This window comes from Manduca sexta, chromosome 27 (assembly GCF_014839805.1).
Source record: "Manduca sexta isolate Smith_Timp_Sample1 chromosome 27, JHU_Msex_v1.0, whole genome shotgun sequence".
NCBI classification, from domain to species: domain Eukaryota; kingdom Metazoa; phylum Arthropoda; class Insecta; order Lepidoptera; family Sphingidae; genus Manduca; species Manduca sexta.
The window spans coordinates 11,337,987-11,359,125 of record NC_051141.1 but is presented as its reverse complement, the minus strand read 5'-3'; the positions used below and the strand labels follow the sequence as shown (position 1 = coordinate 11,359,125).

At 35.0% G+C, this 21,139-nt stretch overlaps 1 protein-coding gene across 1 annotated transcript in view; it reads left to right on the top strand.

The window, feature by feature from the left end:
- The window catches only part of LOC115447261 (coiled-coil domain-containing protein AGAP005037), a 247,084-nt gene that overhangs the window by 105,040 nt on the left and 120,905 nt on the right, over positions 1 to 21,139 (top strand). Inside the window, 1 exon segment of the mRNA XM_037443911.1 lies at positions 16,612 to 16,757. Coding sequence (XP_037299808.1) covers positions 16,612 to 16,757 — 146 coding nt within the window.

Genomic DNA, 21,139 nt, shown 5'->3' with positions numbered 1-21,139 from the left:
CCTCACATACTTTTCAGTGCGTGCGGCGAAACTCAGAAAAAACATATTTTATGAGACTAATACTATTGGCCCTGAATATATGTTAGTGGCGCCTCTGCTAAACGCACAGATAAGTTTGTTAGGCTGTAGCAATGTTGTTTCACATTCACTTCTATTAGCTTGCACTGGATGAGAAATAATCTGCATGTAAAACTTATATTCTATTATAAAAATACTATTGTAGTTCATGTACAGTCGAGTAAGCAGTACGTTTGGCGAATGTAATTGCGAATTTTTTGCTATGTATGTGTACCTATTATAATATATAATTTCTGCTGTCAAAATTATCACAATGATATTTTTAAGTCGTATTTTTACTACATTTATGCTGTATATTTAACTGTATGCTAATTGCAGGTACCTATTTTTTTTTGGTTTATTTTGTTGGTGTGTCAATAACGGTCATAAAATTATATTCCATATATAAGTTGCCGGTGCAATTTTATACTATGGTTACACCCATTAGCACTCGCCGATAAGAGCGCCTACCTGAATGTGGAAGGTTCGGCGATGGAACGTTCTCGAAAGATCTCGATGTTTCTAGAATATCGTAAAAACTCGATAGCGGACCTCATTTTACTAGAGCAAGCGCGATTATTCCGGATCTTTCGAGAATATTTCACAGACATCGACATTAAACGCAACCAGGTTTAAAAAAAAAAGCGCGCGGCCGCCGCGAGTCAATCTTGTTTGCGACGCGATCTAGATCGATAAGTACAAGTGAAGTCGCAGGAAATAACGTGAATTGTGTGTAACCGCGTAGTGATTGTGATTGAGTGTATTTAAATGCTGTAGTATGGTTTTAATTCACGTGTGTATGTTTGTGTTAGACTGTTTATTTGTGTTTAGGTGGTAATAAAAGCGTTTTGTGTTTTCTAAGTAACATCTGTATTGTTATTGTCTATCAACGGCTCTAGCTCGTAATATTTTATTACTAAAAGAGGACGAATGTTCTAGCATTCGCACTCGTTCTCAACGCTACCAAGAGATGGACTGGCGGCGTTTTAAAGATTCTTCATCGCAAGCGGTAGTTAAATAGACGACGGGACAACACACTGCTGGCCCATCTGGAGTTTCTACAGCATCGTCACCTGTTGACACTATGACACTCATGGTGTTGCTACAAGATCAGGCTCGGCGTCAGGAAGAACAGAGTTCTGTTTTCTAACAGAACATGAAGTCTTCTGACGGTTTGGGGTACCCCTAGAAGTACACAGCGACCAAAGACTTAATATTGTATTATACCAAGTATTTCAAGAAACATATCGGGGTTTTATAAAAAAAAAGAACCACTCTTATTATCCACAGTCTGATGGCTTGATGGAACGCTGTATACAAACGTTGGAGACATAATTGGAAAATATTGTAGAAAACAGGTAAAAGACCGGGGCGAGGACAGTCAGGCATTCCTTTTGTCATAAAGAAGAGCAGTACAGGAGAAGACGGCGGCTAATCCAGCTTTTGCAAACTTTGGATGGGAAATACGACTGCCTACTGATGTCATTACCGGCATTTCTCATGTTAAATCGCATATTATGCGGACGCTCTGAGCAAAAGTTGCAAAGACTATTGCTGCAAATATCTGGGCGGATGTAGATCCGTTATAGCCGGAAAGTAAACAATAGCGGTTTGGGCAAATGCTCGCTGGTGTGCTTGCACAACCCGTGTCGTAGCAAGGGCAAGGCCCCTAAATTACAAGCCAAATGGGACTAACCAAAATAAATCACGTCACACACCGCAGAAAGGCCAACGAGGTGCCCCTAAAAATGTTCACGTTGTTCAGTCGGCGCGCTATTATGGCTCTAACGATGCTTAGAACGAGTATGTCTTCGGAGGGGCAGGGTAAAAACTATTGGAACTCGCCAATTACAGCGCCGACCCGAAAGTGGATGGATGTTTCGGCGATGAAACGTTCTCGAAAGAACTCGATATTTCCACTATGTCGTAGAAACTCGATAACGGACCTCAATTTTACAAGGGAGTTCCCGATCATATCTTGTTTTTCGAAAACGTTCCGGAGACGTTGATGGTACAAGCTGCCCTGTATAAAAGGAGCAGCCGCCGCGAGTCAGTCTTTGAAGCATTTGAAGCAAAGCAATCACTTTGAAGCGAATTTGTACCTTTGATTGTGTGTAACCGCATAGTGATTGTGATTGATACGCATTTTGGTGTTTTAGTGTTGTAGTTTTAATTGACATTTTCCAGTGTTTGTGTGTATGTATTTATTTGTGCTTAGGTGGTAATAAAAGCATTTTGCGTTTTTCTAAGTAAAATCGGTATTGTTACTATTTATTATAACCCTACCACGTAACACTTATTAATGACACTTTGGACATGTAACTACTAAGATTGCCATAGACCGTAAAAGTAATATTACTCTGGGTAAGTGTCGGCCTGCGTTGTGGCTAAGCGCAATGTCGACTTGAGATGAGAACACCATAACCGTTTATTACGTGTATTAATTTGTTCACAGAAACCAAGGATGTCACTTCATGGTACGACATTACATGATATAACACTAATATGTCCATTTCCATTTCATGATTCGCACGACATAGAAATGAACATATTGTTGACATATTATGTATTCACTCATCAACCAGCGATAACGCCATCTAGCGGCAAGAATAGCAAGACAGGCGACGTGAAAAATCTAAAAGGAAATGCTGAAGGATATAGAACTGGGTGTGCTGTACGTGTATTAGTTTTTCCATATAAATCAAGGAAGTTACTTCAAGTTACGACGTTACATGGTATAACACTAGTATGTCCATTTCCATTTCATAATTCACACGACATAGAAATGAACATATTGTTGATATATTATGTATTCATTCGTCAATCAGCGATAACGCCATCTAGCGGCGTGAACAGTAAGACCGGCGTCGTAAAAATTTAAAAGGGAATGCCGGAGGATATAGAACTTGATGTGTTGTACGTCTACAAGTTTGTTAACAGGAAGTTACATCATAGTACAACATTACATGGTATAACACTAGTATGTCCATTTCCATGTCATGATTTGCACGACATAGAAATGAACATATTGTTGACATATTATGTATTTACTCAACAATCAGCGATAAAGCCATCTAGCGGCGAGAACAGCAAGACCGGCGATGTAAAAAAATTCAAAAGGAAGTTTCGAACGATATAGAACTTGATGTGCTGTAGCGTCATCTAGTGTCGAATGGCAGTGCAATGGCTATTGTAAAAAAAATATGAAAGTACAATCGAATAATAATATCCCAACTTTCATTACGCTAAGTTTAAATACTCGTTAATACAAAAGGAATTTGGTAATAATGTATCAAATGGTAAATCGGAAAATTACCTTAATATAATTGAGCATAGTAAAATTATTAATCTAAAGAAAACATGTACATTTAATTTTAAAAGTAATTGAAGTTACATTTATTTATGTATACTGTATAGGTATATTTAAAGAGGTTATTTGCGAAAAGTTATCTTCATTTGTTATTAAATAGGTACATTTTTAATTTGTTAAATAAATATATGTATTTATTTTTTTTTGTTTGCTTAAGTATTAGATAATATTTTCATACCTATGAGACATAATGTTTCACTCCAGAGTCCTTGAAAGCTTATCTATTTCGATAAGCACAAAAAATAATAATATGACAATATCGAAAACAAATTAAAAGTAGCATAAATGATCTCAAAGAATTCCTAGAAGCGTAGAAGCGCAACTAGTAGGCTCACTATAAAACAATTGTTTTAAATGTTTAAATAAAAGAGAAACATGACTTCTCTCTCTAACCAATTGCTTGTTATTCGCGCCCAATAGAGGTTCATAATCTGTGGTATGATGTTAGCCTGTTGATTCCCGCCTAAAATGAGTGTCGCTGAAAGTTACACGTCAATTAGGGTAAAACATATATCCCAAATTAGCTACTAGCAACTCTAAAACATATTTTCTAGCGTCAAACATAATTGTTGGTTTTATTTAGTATAGAAATGGGGTATAAAAATAATAAAATGAGTTATTTACAAATACAAAGTTGGGGTTGGACATCGCGGATATTCTATGAAGTTCTCTGCATAGTAAGACGCATGCGCGGGATTGCACGTTGGTAGGACTGCCAACCTTGACCCACTAGCGATGCACGCGCGTTGATACAAGTCACAACTTCAATGCATCTCCTTGTTTATTTGGACCATATCCTAAAATCATACCCTAGTGAGCTCTCCGAGACTCAAGACGTACATAGGAAGAGACCAGTCGTCGCGTTTAAAAAAAAGGATCTATTTCTTCAAATCACCCTGGTTTAATTTAAAAAAAAAAATTAGTTTCGAATATGAAAGTTTAGTTTAAGATCGGGAAAAACTATAAAGTGTAAAACTTTTGACGACCGAATTTTCACGTTCCGTGTTTAACGTACCGACTGTTCCTAAAAATAGTTATGTGTAGTGTTTGAGTTGATTTATTTAAAGAACAGCCCAGCTGTGAAAATTGTTTACAATCGGTGCTAAGCTTCTGGCGCGCGTGGTCATATCCAGTAGCTCCTCGGATTCGTCCGAGATAAATAATCGTGTGTCTCAGTTTTCACCATTAATTTCTTAACCATGAGAAGTTTTCGCGGCCTATTCTATGCGCTATGCTTTAAGATGAGTGTAAGTTTTTAATTTGTTTATAAACTTTTTAGTTTCGTTATCACACCATCTAAATAATTTAAGAAATTAATTGTTCAGTGCGAACGGGTTCACGTACTGGAAGGAGGTGGTCCGTTTTTCGTGGCGCGCAATCCCGATGTATATCACGTAAACAACGACCATAGTTCGATTGACTCTGACTCGGGTCTGACGACGTACAATTTGTCGTCGAGTGAGTACAGCTCAGCGTTGGAGCAGAGCGCGGGCTCCAGCCCCGACGAGGACCCCGACGACACCAACGCCGACGCCGATGTCGAGGATGGCAACGACGACACCGAGCCCGAGTCAGACTGGAGTAGTGAGTAACACTTTTTAATTGCTACAGTGTTGATAACAATATAATAATTATGTCTCCACGCGAATATAAATGTTGCATAAACTATGATATCGTGCTTAGTAGTTTTTATGTGATTTTGGTAATATGTTTTTCGCCGCGGCGCAACGCGATCTAATTAATATTAGTATGTATGATATTTAATTTGTATGTTGTTGAAATTATAGTTTAAATAGTTGCGCGCGATAAGCGGTGGTTAATGTATTTTCTACTTTCGACTATCAAAAAAGCCTTGCAAAAATGTTTCTTATTTCACTCAAGTATTTATGAAATTTAAATTTCTACATTATAAATAATTATAATTTGTGTATAATGACGACATTTGTACGAACATGCCGAACGAGCGTCAAAAACTTTAAAGATTGAAAAAAATAAGTTTAACATCTGCTCGACAGAATTTCAAAATTAAAAGTGATTCCGAAATCTAATAAAAAGAATAACATTAGCGACTTTCCTGTCTCTGCATAAATTGCTTGCATCTTTTAAACGACTGTAGATTGATAAAGAATGAATACATTTAAAAATATTAAATATAAAATTAAACAATAATAAGCCAACGGTAAAAATAGCCCTAAAAAGATTAATTCCGTTTTGTCTATCAGTTTTATTATTCAGTCATAACTTTTGTTTGTTGTAAGTGCATCATATAATAATATATATAGAACAAAAAAATACTACCACTCTTCTCATTACGAGGTTTCCTAATTAATTATATTTTGTGCATGAAGTCTAATGCAAAATAGTAAAATATTTATATTGCCGCTGTAACTCGCAATTTGCACGGCTCGTGTAAGTTAAATTGAACCATCTTGACAATTACATCGGCACAAAGTTTCTCATCTCGGAATAATCTCAAACACATTTAGTAAATTTACAGCAACAATTTATACACATTTTCCACCATTGGAGGAACGTTTTAATTAGTAATCATAATTACCTAGCCATAAACATGGCCGCGACACATTTTATCAAAACCGATCGAATGACGTTCCAAGCCCGTGTATTCGACACGGGGTAGTGGGCAGAATAATCAAAATCTTTATACTGTTTATTCAAAATAGGATTTATATTTGAAAACTGTTTTGCTATGTAAGTCGATATTTAAATAATCGATGATTAAATCTTAAGCGTTAAATAGTTTTTGCGTTTAGGTTAAAATGTTCTGGCGCGAGATCTCTTAATTAGTAGTCAAATCAATTGGTAAAGTCATCTTTGAGTTTACTTAATTATTTGTGTAATTAGAAAAAAATATAGGGTAACAATAAAAACATTAAGACGCTACCGCCTGAGCTTCTTGCACTGGTGACGATCAAAGAAGTCATCGCTCTCATTAAGGCGCTAGATAGACGTAAAGCCCCGGGAGCAATATGATTTCTACTAGATTAATTATATGCTCCCGAAGATCCAGTTAAAATTCTCGCTGCCATCTATTATAATGCTGCCTTTCAAACTGCATTTTCCTGAGGCCTGGCAAGCGGTAGTTGTAATAGGGATTCACAAGCCGTGTAAATCCGCATCCGATCCGGCCTCTTATAGGCCGATTAGCTAATCGGTACATAAGGGAAACTTTACGAACGGATCGTCCTCGACCGTATCGAAATAGTAGCTCATTTTCACCATCTGCTCCGGAGCAGTTTGGTTTCTGAAGTAGGCACATTTGCGTGCATCAGATACTCCGCATCACGAAGCATGTCTATAATAAGTTTGGATATCAACCGGTGCTCTTTTCTTCGACTTACATTTGAAGCTGTACCCTCTGAATGTGCCTACAGAGCTCGTGCACATCATAAGAGACTTTTTGTCGAATTGCGGTTGCAAATATCGCGTGGAGGGAATTCTTTCTTCCCGACACCCCATTTCCGCCGGAATCCCGTATGACTCCACTCTCTCTGCTTTTCTTTTCTCTCTATACACAAGCAATATTCCTAAATTAAAATATGCCCATCAGGCGCTCTTCGTGGACACGGCGACCTACGCTTCACGTAGAAAACCGGATCAGGTAGTGCGTACGTTACTGACTGCAGCCAATAAGCTCGGTTCTTGGTTTCGCAAACGGCGCATCATGGTCAGCCCTTCTAAAAATCAGGCCATTCTATTCACTGAGAGAAGGAAAGCCCAAGCGCCTTACGCACCAGTTAGTATGTCTGGCCAAATCATTTCCTGGACTAATAGGGTCAACAATTTAGGAGTGATTCGTGATCAGAATTTCACCTTCGTCCCACTCGTAAACGAGGTACGCGCGTGTGCCGCATTCTCTATGGGTCAAAATTCAAATACGTGGGCTCATAAATAAAAATAGTAAAATGTCCACCCGTAAAAAGATTCGGATCTTCACCACGAGTGTTAGGCCGATTATGATATAGGCGTCAACTCGACTTCAGCATCTGCAGGTATTGTAAAACAAATTTCTAAGACTCTCACTTGGTGCCTCGTGGTGCGTTCTTAACCGCAACCTCCACGTGGACGCAAATATACTGACCATCAGGCACTTTATGTATATGGCCAGCAGACGCTATTTCGATCGGGCAGTCAATCATCCGAATGCGTTAGTTAGGCGAAATTCGATCTATACTCCATTCGACAGCGCTAAATGGAGACAGCCACGATATTCGTCGAAAAAAATACTTCTTGAAACTCTTACACTTCATAACCATAGTTCCGTCCTCGATGCATTCCCCGCCTTCCTGTCCCTTCTAATAGTTCCGGCCCGTGTGCCGACGAATACTGTAGACAGATAGACTATGACTATGCGCATTAATAATTTTTGATGTCTCATCCACCCTCAGTGACCGTCCTGAGCCGAAGTTCGTAGTCTGTTAGTGGGTTGCCCTCAACATGGTCGCTTTACGTACAAGGGTTGCGACAGCTTAAAGTGCTTACCCAAAAGTCCACTGTGGTTGCATAAGCTGGCCCTTGCCAGGCTAACAAATGGAGTCAAGTATAAAAACAAAAATTAAAACGCTATTTGCGCAATACCGACACACCATTTCTTAAGTTCAAACTACAATGAACACAGATAAATAAAAAAACCCTAATATATTTTTTACGCAATACATACTATACTGCTGATTTCTTAATGTTTTAACTAAGTTATATAGTTTTAAAAAAATGAATGAACATAAATATGAAATTAAAGTGTAAACGGCGCATTTCAATTTAGTTGAACTTGAACTGGACATCGATCGCTCAGTTTAAACGAGAGATCTCAAACTTTAGCTCTTTACGTGCAGCTGTTTCTTGGTCGTAGTGTTGTTTATTTACTTCCAAGCAATATTTATTGAAGTAGAAGATTAACTCGTAGTTTCAACAGTTTTGCTAGTTCGAGTTTTTCGTGTGGTCTTGTTCGTATTATTGAAACACGTGTTTCCAGACGGAAATGTGAAGGTTTTGACAGGTCTAAGTCGATAAGGGCCCTTAATATCGATTCCACCTGCCGTAATAGTACCGTTTTAATGTAAATCCGTAATAAAAATCCATATGCTTCAATTTTAATACAAATCGATTTTAAAACACATTTTACTTACCATCTTTGCTATGTTAAGTCACTGTCGTATTTTTTCAAATGGAACTAGTTGCATGGGGCAAAAGCGCATGGGAGAAATATACTTAAAGCTAGTAAACGCTCACACGTGGTCGAACTAAGGCTACCACAAGTGTAGACAAACGGATAGCAGTTTAATTTTGTGAAGCTGCTCATAATATAGATGACGTGGATGGTTTTGTATTGTATATTTCGATATTTGATAAAAAAAAATATAGATATAACTTTTTCTTAAATTTTAGACACGGGTTTCCCTTTTAATACTTATATTATAACTGTATAAACGCCATGCAGGTTTCGTCAAGTTTACTATTTGGTCAAATAACAGCTAACTTGAACACTGCAATCAATACAACATTCGCAAGTTCTGTTAAAATCAAAACGCCTGAAGATAGCTTCATGCAAGATTGGTTAACCAAAATGTAATGCGGAATCAATTCCCAGCAAGGTATGGTTGGATTTCTGCGAGATTATTGCAAAGCCAGTAGTGACTTATTTGATTTCCACACACATACACACACACTACTCGACCCAGCTGCAGGCCCTAATCAGTTCCGATAATATGTGATTTAAATTAAGATGGTGATTGAACGCACGGGTACAGATGGTGTTAAGAATTCAATATTCTTTTTTCTTTTCAGCCAGTGCGCGATCGCTATATGAGAAATAGTAATTCCATGATATTAAAAAAGTAATGATATATTATTAAAACATTACAAACTGTGAGCTTAATGTTTATACATTTCAATAGGTGTCCGCTGCCTGGGAATTTTGCATTCTCTTTGTAAGCATTATGTCAAAATACATATTCGTATTTCATGCAGTTAGTTGATGAATTTGTATCAATCAGCGACTCGTGTGGCATGTTTGATGAATATTGCATTTCAATGTCAATTTCAGATAAATCGCGGTTCAGCAACATTTTTATATAGATATATTAAAAAAATAATATGAAGTGTAACGTGAAATCATTTTTAAAAAACATTGGCTTCAAAACATTTTTTTAAAATAAACATCTAGTTTTGTTAATGGGTTTCAGTACTTTACCTTATTATAGATTCAAATTATTAAGACAGCTTGGTTATTTAATTTGGTGCATTATGTCATATTATAATTATATTATTTTTTCCAGCGGTTTTGTAATGTAAAGTGAGAGAAAAAAAACAAACTATAAACGAGAGAATTACGTATTTTTATGTTGTTTTCCGGAAAGAAAGTAGCTTTGTTTCGATTTGCGGCATATTGTTCTGTTATTTTAATATAATAGGTATGACTCGTAAATCAATTATTATATTTTTACGGATTGTGAACAGGGACATCTTAATAAATCAGTCTTGCATGGTACTTGCTTCGTACATTAAACACTTCAAAGTACTTTTGTAAAATCTTTTAATATGATTACAAATGTAGATTTCAGAGAGTATTATAGCCATATTTGTACGTGTTATATATTCCTTGTAAATCGTAATCAATGAGCGATAAAGTTCATAATCGATTAAACGAATGCATTTACTACATTGTATCGAGTTCGCATACGCGCGTTTAATACACATTCAAGTTGATGATCCTAATGGATCCAACCTCGGTACAATTGAACTAATACTCGTGTGTATGGTTGAATTATTTTAATATTCACTTGTAACTATTCGGTCTAATTATAGGGGAGTATAACATTAAACACTTTTTAACCCGCTTTTATTAAACTCAGGGCCTGTTTAAAAACTCGTAAGTAACTACTCGTCATATAAATGTATATACAAGGTGGACGGACGACCTGGCTAAGGTCGCAGAAAGTCGCTGGATGCAGGCCGCTTCTAACAGGTCGACGTGGAGATCCTTGGGGGAGGCCTATGTTCAGCAGTGGACTTCCTGTGGCTGAGATGATGATGATGATGATATAAACGCATAACCCGACCAAATACAAAAGTCTCACTCTAATAGTGCACAACCGAAACTATTTTGTCAACTGAAACCGAAAACGAGAGTGAATTTCGGTTTTCTATTAAGTTTTAGGAAACCGGGATACTTCCATTGTTCAAAATTTTAAATGTATTTTTTTTAAATATCTATAGTTCTGATTTGCATTGTTCATGTGTTTATATTCGTAAAAGAGGATATAAATAACAAATTTTCTATAAAAAAATAATTAGCAAAATCGGTTCAGCTGCTTTCGAGATTTGCGCTTAGCGTGACATTCAGCGATACATTTTTATATTATAGATTTACCTATTTTTTATTGCTAATTATTATAATTTCCTTACTTTTTTGGTAAAACAAAACATTTTAAATTAAATTAATGTTTTCAGTAATTTTTTACTGTCTAAAGTGTCCCTATATTAGTTAAAACTCTTATTTATCAAGTCTATTTACATTAATAAATACGGCTTATCCCAGTTTCGTTGTTTCATTTTATGCATGTCTGCGATAAGGAATTTATTTAATTTAAACCTTAATTTACCAAGGGGCAGTGGCGAAGGGTGAAATTTTTCAAAAGGTAACCCGATGTAAAAAAAATTGTCGTCAGTTATGATTTCGGGGGCAATTTATCGGAAAACAAAAACTAAGACAACAGATTAGTCTTGATTCGAAATCAACGAACGTTGACATACCTACTAAATTACCTATTATGCGTAAATACTTGAAACATTTATAAAATTAAACAATAAACGTATATCCATTCCATTAATCACAAATATAAGTACTTACATATTAATTAGTTATAACAACAACAAAGTAAGTATTAAAATTATAACCACACTACCTACCTATATTATCTGTTTATTTTCAAAATAAAACTGTAAATGTAATAGAAATAGGTATCACGATCGCCAAACAGACCAACAGTTTAAGTCTACTTACATGATAAACTTATATAACTATCAATTTAAATTATTGTCCATTGTCTGATATGTTGTAAATTTAAATTTATATATTAAATATATTGTTTAGTATCACCGAAATCCTGAAAGGGAAGCCGGTGTGAATCGGCTTGTATGGACGCTTCGCCACTGCCAAGGAGAGTAACATAATGGAATATATTGATGAATTGTCAGTTATCCTTACTGCATATAATGAAACAAACACCGCGTCGCATCGTGTTTGTCTAAACGCAATTAATTCCATAACTATGGAATGAACTCTCATGAAATTTTGTATTGAGATAGTTTGAGACCCAAGAAAGGATATAATTTTATTATCCTAAAAAGTATAGAATATATAAAAGTAGCATATTATGCTTCTTATCTCGGAAATCTTTTATCTTCTATCCTGAACCGATTTCGATGAAATTTAGGTATGAAGATAGTGAAGATATATGACACTTTTATCCCGAGAAACTTTTTTCTCCGTTGAAACCTGGAACAATTTGTTATGGACATAGTTTGAGGCCCTGGTAAGGACGTAGTCTACTTATAACATCGGAAACATACAAATCGGGACATTTATCCCGGAAAATCTTTTAGCTCGGTTGAAACCGCAAGCGAATTGTTTTGGAGATAAATTGAAGACTTAAGAAAGACGTAGGCAATTTTTTTATCCAGCCAAAAATACTTAGGGACTGATATACCGAAAAAAATCTTGGTTGAAACCGCGACCACTTTCTTATGGATATAGTTCGTGGCCCTGATGTTCTGCTACCAAGGGTAAGCCAGGACGGATCGCTAGTATAATATAAAATCAGACGTTATGCCTTAATCCACTATTAATCACCCTTCGGTTTCACAAGCAATAAGTAAAAATTATTGGACAGTTATCGCATTAAACAGTAAATGTTGTTGGTATTTCTTATTTTATTACCATTTATTTGGGAGCATAGATTAGATAGAACATAGATTATAATTTATATCACTAGAGACTAAAGAAATAAAAACTCATAATTGAATCATTTTGGCTTAAATAGTTAATAGTTCGACAGCTATCGATAAAAATCCCAGGAATCCCCAAAGTTATTAGACAAAAACACGGAAAATATTTTATAATTAAATTCCAATCAACTGAAAAAAAATTCAATAACTTTACTGCTTTGCAAAAGAAATATGAAACGATTTATCCAAAAATATTTACACAATTCTAGCGAAATCAAATTTGCAATACTGAGATTTCAAGTGCAACCGATAAATTTGAAATATCTGGTTTCTGTGAAATGTAGTTAAACGATGTTAACTGTTTCAATTCTTTCGTTGGGATATACAATATATGTGTTTTATTTGTGGCAAGAGGATTTTCGTGTATGAATGATATGATATGATATATTTTTTCAGAATGAATACTGCTTTTTGGAACGTATACACGCGAAGTAATGAGAGGTTTTTTATGATCCTTCTTGTAACAACCTTTTACAATTTTAATTGCAATTCGTGATCCTGAGTGTCTTGTGACTTGAGCCATGTTATATTGTCATTTTCATTTTGAAACTTTTAATATCGTTCAGTTTGTAATATAATAATCTTAAATTCGACACGAAAGTTATTCACCAGGTGTAATATTGCTGGCTCACTATTACAAGGTTCTACGTTGAATTGATGTGCGAATTTATATAACTAGCTATTGCTCGCGTCTCCGCGCGCGTGAAAGAGTTTTCTGGGATAAATATCCCGCTATATATTTTCCCGGGATAGAAAGTAGCCTATAACCTTCCCAAAATCAAATAGTGTGCTATCTCGATACAAAACTTCATAAAAACCCGTACAATAGATTTTGAGAAAATCGATAACATACAGACATAATGATTTCTTATATTTACGCGAATGTCCCCCCCCGTGATTATGAAAATAAAAAATACTAAAACCGCGATAGAATCCGAAAATTAGTTTAATTTCAATTGTAGCCTATGTGTTATTCTGATGTATAACTAATGTTACTGTAAGGTTTCATCCAAATATCTACTGAACGTATTTCGTGAAAAAGGAACAAACATACATTCGTCTTCCCAAACGTAATAATATTAATAGGATAGAGGTTTGAAGGTTTGTAATGACCTGTGTTCGGTTATATTTAAAAAAGTAAAAGTGATCTTGACTCTGTCAGTATAATTGGTTTTTTATTGTAATTTATGCTATTATATAAAACTGAAAAGTTAGTTTGTTTAAACGCGCTAATTTTAGTAACTACTGGTTTTAACTGAAAAAATCTTATATTGTTGAATAGACCTATAATTATCGGGAAAGGCTTATAGGCTTTATATCATAGCGCTACGACCAATAGGAGCGCAGCAGTAAAGAAAACTGTTGCGAACACAGGGAAAATTAATTGCTTTTGAGTGATTACGTTGGGTGCGTTTGTAAACGGTTAAAATTATGAAACAACAAAGCATGACGGAATTGTTCCTCTTAAATAATAAATATAATATAAAAATATATATTATAGAATTTACATGAAATTTGGTAAGGAGATAGTTTGAGACCTTGGGATGAAACTATGTTTTTAAGCTTATGCTCTCGGGAAAATATATGGCATGATTTTTATAATAGAACACTTTAGCCTGGAAGAACATTAACACGCGGGCAGAGACGTGACCAAAAGCTACTTAGGTATATGTACTTATACACGATTTTTTTTTATTTGATCAAATTATATGGACTTGAGTTCTATGGGTTTAAAATTTCTGTCCGACGCGGTTTTAGAGTCGCTCGTGTTCCCATAAAAGTAAGCTTCAGAATATGTAGGTTGAAATTTATCAATATTAAATCCTAAATTATAAGCACGAGTAAAAATATAATATACGCTCTAAAGCAAGTAGTATAATTTTGGAATCATTTGTCCCGTAGAGTGAACATGTGAATCATAAAATGATGACATCTTAAATAGTGTGCAATTAACTCTATTCAAATGGTCGTATACTCGTCTACTGTTATTAATATGACAGGGAACGCTTAGATCTGACGTATTCTAAACTGAGTTAGCCCTGAAAAGTTTGATGTATTGTAAAGTGATGGTGTTGACTAGCACTGGAACTTATGTGTCCATCGATGTGATTGCATTTAGTTAACTGTCATATATCCTCTTAAACACAGAAGCATGGAAAATATGACTTCGCAGGCCATATGGATGTTCTAGTATTATTTTGTTGTTGCAAGGGTGAGAAGTAGTGGAGGTTCCTGGTTCGAGTCGTCATCTTTGAGATTAGGATGTGAGTTACAGAATTTGGCCTCAGGCTGATAGCCATCCCAGCAATCTACTATTTGGGTGTTCAGTAAGTTTGTTTATTTTATTTTTTTTTTAACCCCAGCTTAACTCACTTATAATTTTTTAAATTTAACTATATGTTACATTGTGTTATGACTTCAAGTGTTTGTTTTTTTTTATAAAATGATAACTTACGACTCGCTTACTACATTTTAATATACCGTTGTTGTTCAAAGTTTTAACTTATCACTGTTTCGGTAATTTCTTCTTTACTCTCCCCAATTAGTTTCGTACTCAAAGGAAACAGTGATAAGTTAATTACTGATTAATTATTAGGATGCCACATAATTACTAACTATGCCCGTTTTCAGCAAGTATCTTGTCTGGAGTAATCATGTAAAATTGCTAACATCTTCATTAAGACTTTTACCTCTTAATTTTTTATTAGACTTTTCTTACTGATTACTAGCACAAATGATTGTGTGAATTCAATATATCCACTTTTATATTATTTATAGCGCAATTATTGAGATAAATTGTGCCGCAAATAAGAATTCTTACCAATCAATACGAATTTATTTCCTTTTACGCAGTGGAAAGTTGTTAAAACACTAAAAAGGTAATACGATGCATCCAGCGGGAACTTTGATTAGATTTTACTGGGGTTCCCACTTGATGAAAGCAAGTTTAATTTTCTTCTATATTCATACTAACTCGATTATGCATTATATACCAGTGAAAAGGTTGGGTAAACAAACATAATAATATGTGTTTATTAAAAATGATGACCAAAAAAATCAAAGCTTGTTAATTCTTACCAGTTAGTAAGCGTTAATTGACGTTTTTTTTATACCAAAGTTGATGATGAATTGAGGCACACTATTTATGTAGTGGTATCTGGTTTAGTTTTGGAGAAAATTATTTGATCAAATACCTACACACTAAAACGAATGAAATTTATTTGTTTTTCGTGAATCCAATTACTTGTGTTAATACGACATTGAAGTATAATGAATACATTGAATACAAAATGAACTGATCTAAACCGCAATGAAAATAAAATAATTGGAATACTTCTCTTTTCTGTGTTTCATGTACTGTAGTTTATACCTTAAATTTATTTTGGAAAGAGCCACACCAGAGTTTTTTGCCCGTTCTTTTCTGGTGAAAACTGCTTTCCGAACTGGTGGTAGAGTTAATATTGACGGAATCTAAATAGTGTATAACATTTTATAGGTTTAAATAAATTATTTAATTTCATTTACAGCCAATTATTTGCTATAATTTTTTTCATAACTTTTACAGATTTGTGAGAAATGTTTAAAGCTTGTGACTGTGTATATGACTGTGTGTATAAACAATTACAAGAAGACTTTGTATTAAAAAAGATTATAAATATAATTAATCAATTTAAATATTTTTTTGACTAATGAATAAAAATAATTAGGTAAATACACAACAATGGGAGAGAATTAAAAGGTAAATGGGTTGTATAAGTACGAGAGAAGAAGGTCTGCGATGGTTAGCTAATGACTGTATGAACATACTACACGTATATTGTACCAATACGTGATAATGTTAAATACTTATAACATATTTAGTGTTAATTTAGTGAAACATTGTATTAAATATTTTATGTGGGGTAAAATAGGATATAATTTGAAATCTGAACAAAAGGATGAATATATTTTCGATCGAATATATAACCGATCTAATTAAAATTTGGATTAGTCGAACCTTTAACATTCCACTTAATTAAAAGATAGTGTAAATACTAAAGGTTGATAAATACGCGCTCGCTTTCCAGAGCGCCATCGGTGTCGCGGGTAGTATTTGAGTGCACGCAGAGGCACCTGAGATAAAAAAGAAATATGAAAATCTAATCTTATTTGTGACTTAGGTGGGTTGTCGGACGGAGAGGCGAGCCGTGGACCGACTAGAGGACGTCCATCACGCCGTGACGATCCTCGACGCCACACGCTTGCCGGAAACCATTTGTACCTTCACCCACATCACCCAGGCCAGCACAACGCTATTGTTATGGAGGTAAGGTTCATAATGATTAGTTAAATTATATAAATATACTGGTGGATAGAAAAATTAGGCCACCTACTAAATTGGTTGATTTGGCTGTGTTGAGATATAATGACTCTAAGATTTTAATTTAAAGCTTATACCACCCCAAAACAAAACTAAACCATCTCCAAAGCTTACCCTTTCAGGCGTGGCACATAGTACATATCGTTCTCCAGGTCTAGGATATACCCTTTTGCGACCATCAGCATCGTAAAGACTGATTAATTTCGTCATTAGTCGAGGATATTTCTTATGGAGTACACACGTTTGTAGTCAGTGTTGCCCTCAAGTTTTTAATTTTATTTTAATCTCGGTCCTAACCCTTCTAAATTTATTTCTCGCGCAATATTCTGTAATGTTATTGCGCGCATTTCTTTATTTCTATAATTTTGTGATTTATTATCCCACAGGCATTAATTATCGCGGTATAGTTGAATGCTCTTTAAGTTCTCCGTGTCGCTCAGTTTTCGCGTCATTTTGTGATGTGGTGCAATGCAGTGTGGTCCCCGTACAATAAAGCGACAGCAACTGACTTCAGCATTTGCACGGCGTCAGTTGCGCTGGCGTGGGTGGCGGGGGGAGCGGACTGACGCCGAAAAATATGAAGCGGGAATATTGAAGTCAGGGGCCTTATTCTCTATCCCGCACGTTATTTTAACAGTGCGTAACAAGCACGTAACACAACACATCATGTTTAGGACTAGAAATGTGCGTGGAATGGTATTCTGTAAGCCAAATTTCTATAGTCCTAAACATGATGTGTTGTGTTACGTGCTTGTTACACACTGTTTAAATAACGTGCGGGATCTCTATCCCTATCCCTTATTCTCTAATAAGGCTCCTGATTTGAAATCAATTTACACGATGGCAGTGCCAGGTCAGCACTGACTCGGCAGTGCACTGACTTTAGTTACTGACTCAATGTAAATCTGCCTTTACACTAGTAAAATAAAAATATAAAAACTCACAACATGATGCTTATTGAATTAAATGTATATTCGTAAAATGAATTCTGAGCCGCTTTCTGCAGCTCACTACTTAAATCACTTGTATTGTGTAATTAAGTAGTTACCTATAGGGATCATAATTCCCAAGGTTTCAAGATAATTTGAGTATAATTTTGCCTTATATTACGAGTACGAATCTTCCCTTATAGAAATTCTATGCTAATTAAATAGAAAGAAAAATCTTTTTGCTAAAAGAATCGCGTTACTAACTTTAAAATTGCAATTTTGCTGTCGACTTTGATAATGATGTCGTACTAAATTATCTATGTATCTAAACATAACTTTGTTCTAAATTAATACATAAGCGATAAAATATTAAATAGATTCTTAATCCCTAATTATAAAATCTAAATAAATATATATCCCACGCATTAAACAAAAATAAACGTAATTGCAAATACCAAAATCATTCCTCAGTACATGAATCAGTCACACAAGTTAAAATTTCTTATTTCCTTATCTTCAACAAACTTACAACCTTACTAAATGCATATAAAGTTATTTGTGAAATGTAATATTTGCGAAAATATTTTTATAATATTGCTATATTACCTCCGTTGGTACGTGGCTGAAAATGTATACGCCCCGGGCGTTAATATTACCGGAACCTACGATCAGACATCTGATATCTGCGATGAATGGAATATATCTATCAAAATCGCAATTTAATCTATTTAACAGGCTCTTTGGCACTTCAAAGTTCGGTCGATAATGTTAACCTTCGTCTATTACCATAAATAATTAAAATTACATGATGTTTTTATCAAATACGGTAAATAAGTACAAAATATAAGTAATGGTAGTCTTTCATATGTGAGAGTCCGCCTGGGGTACCACCGCAATGTCTATTTCTGCCGCCATGCATCAGCTTGTAGTCACTGTTGTGTTCCGTTTTGAATGACATTGTAGTCAGTGTAATTACTGCAGCCTTACTACCATCTCTTATAGCAGTAATATTACAACCTTACTTATTGAGCAGATTTGTGTCGCGTTTATGTAAATAATTCATTCAATACCGTATCATGAAGTGTTTTTTGACAGAAAGTAATATTGTTTTTATCTAACAGCAATGACAAACATGTCAAATAAGTCAGTGTTATAAATTTGCTTTTCCAAGACTATTTAAACATTATTTTTCGTTTAGTTGATATATTCTTGAAAAGTATATAAAAAAGGTGCGTAATTGTCTAAGTGATGTGTGTTGTAACGGTATCTCATTAAAAAAGAACGCATAATTATTATGAATGTGGCGTGGCTTAAGTTGGCCTATGAATACGAATTTTTCGAATGTATACAGCATGATAATAAGTACTGCTAGTAGCTCGGCAAGGAAGCTGCGACGAAGACGATTGCGTGAAGCATGAGATCCCTTCAACCTAAACGACTTTGAATTAATTAGTTGACAAAGGATGTCGCGAAAAATGCTTTTGAAGAGTTGGAATCCATTGTAACTAACTCTCAAAGAGTTCTAAAATATTTTTATCATATATGTATGTATATATGTATATACATAGTTTGTTCAAAAAGTATCGCGAATTTTGTGTATTTTCAAAAATTATTTATTTATTCCTGAATATCTATTTTGTCCCCTTCAAAGTAATCCCCCTGGGATATTATACACTTGTGCCAAAGTTTTTTCCAATCTTCGAAGCACTTCAAAAAATCATTTTTTTTGTATCTTGTTAAGCTCCTCCTTCGATGCCGTCTTTATCTCGTCAATCGTGGCGTAGCGTCGTCCTTTCATGGGCCTCTTCAGTTTCGGGAACAAAAAAAGTCACAGGGTGGCTGCGGTATCATTCTAGTGTGTTGTTTTTGGCCAAGAAGTCGCGTACAAGCAGCGATGTGTGAGCAGGTGCGTTATCGTGGTGCAAAAGCCAATTTTTGTTTTTCCACAAATTCGGGCGTTTCTGGCGGATTGCCTCGCGCAAGTTGCGCATAACTTGCAGGTAATATTCCTTATTCACCGTTCTACCCTGTGGCAAGAACTCATGATGCACCACGCCCCGGCAATCAAAGAAAATTGTAAGCAAAACTTTCACATTCGACCGAACTTGGCGTGCTTTTTTCGGTCTTGGTTCGTGCGGCAGCTTCCATTGAGATGATTGAGCTTTGGTTTCCACATCATAACCATAAACCCACGATTCGTCACCAGTTATGACCCTCTGGAGCAAATTCGGGTCGTCGCGGACAGATTCCAACATCTCATTAGCAATGTTCATGCGCTGCTGTTTCGAAAATCAAAGACGAACCAAAACACGTGCAAGTAAAGCAGCTGTCAACAATTAACTGAACATTCAAAATGGCCTAACTTGTCAGCATAAGTGACATAGAGACAAAAACAATCAAAACAACACAAAAAAATCGAAATTCGAATATACGTAACCCGCAAAAATTCAAAATTCGCGATACTTTTTGAACACACCTCATAGAGCGGACACTGAGAAGATTTTCATGCAAAAATTTTGCGCACATGCTGTAGTCAATCTACCGCGAAATAGCAAAACGGCTATGTCAAATAAATTAGAAAATGCTTTATCTATTGCACGGTAGATAGCATCAGTTTGTATTAAGGCTTTACCACTGACATTTCTAAAGGTATCGATATATTTAATAATGATCCATACATATATGTATGTATTGACTATTTATTTGGGTAGGCATTTCTAAGATTATCATAAATAAAGTTAATAATATAATTAACGTGGGTGTTTTAATAAAAAAAAAAAAAATACCAAAATGAAAACTAATTTAATAAATTTCACAAAGCTATTAAAACGAATAACTCATATTTTATGTCTATTTAATGCTTGTTGAAAGTTTCTTTAAATTAAATGTACAGTAGTTTTTACTTATTTTATATTATAGACAAAGTCTGCGTCTTGATGTTTCTCTTACAGACCGAAATTACATAAGATTGATTTTTAGAAATCTGTTTTGTAAATATTAAATTAACATAAAAGGTGAAAAACAACGACAGTAAGCTTTTAGCTTTGTTCTTGTTCTTACAAAGCTTAACTGGTACTGACACGCTGCAGATAATTTTGTCTCTACACATTATCGAGTGAGTGCATCAGCCATGTAAACCCATATTTCATGAACGAATATACTCATTAGCAGAAATTTATATTCATACTACACATACTCAACTATACAGATTACTATTACTATTATTATTTAAATGATATTAGCGTAAAAATTAAATTCATAATTGGTAGATAGATCTTATTGGTAGACAGGGCGCCGCTGCGCGATCAACAGGTGTTTTTCAAAACTCTCGAATAAAACAATTTTATAATAAGCAGTCAAAGGTGAGTTTTTTCGGTGGTGGTTACTTAATAGAACAAT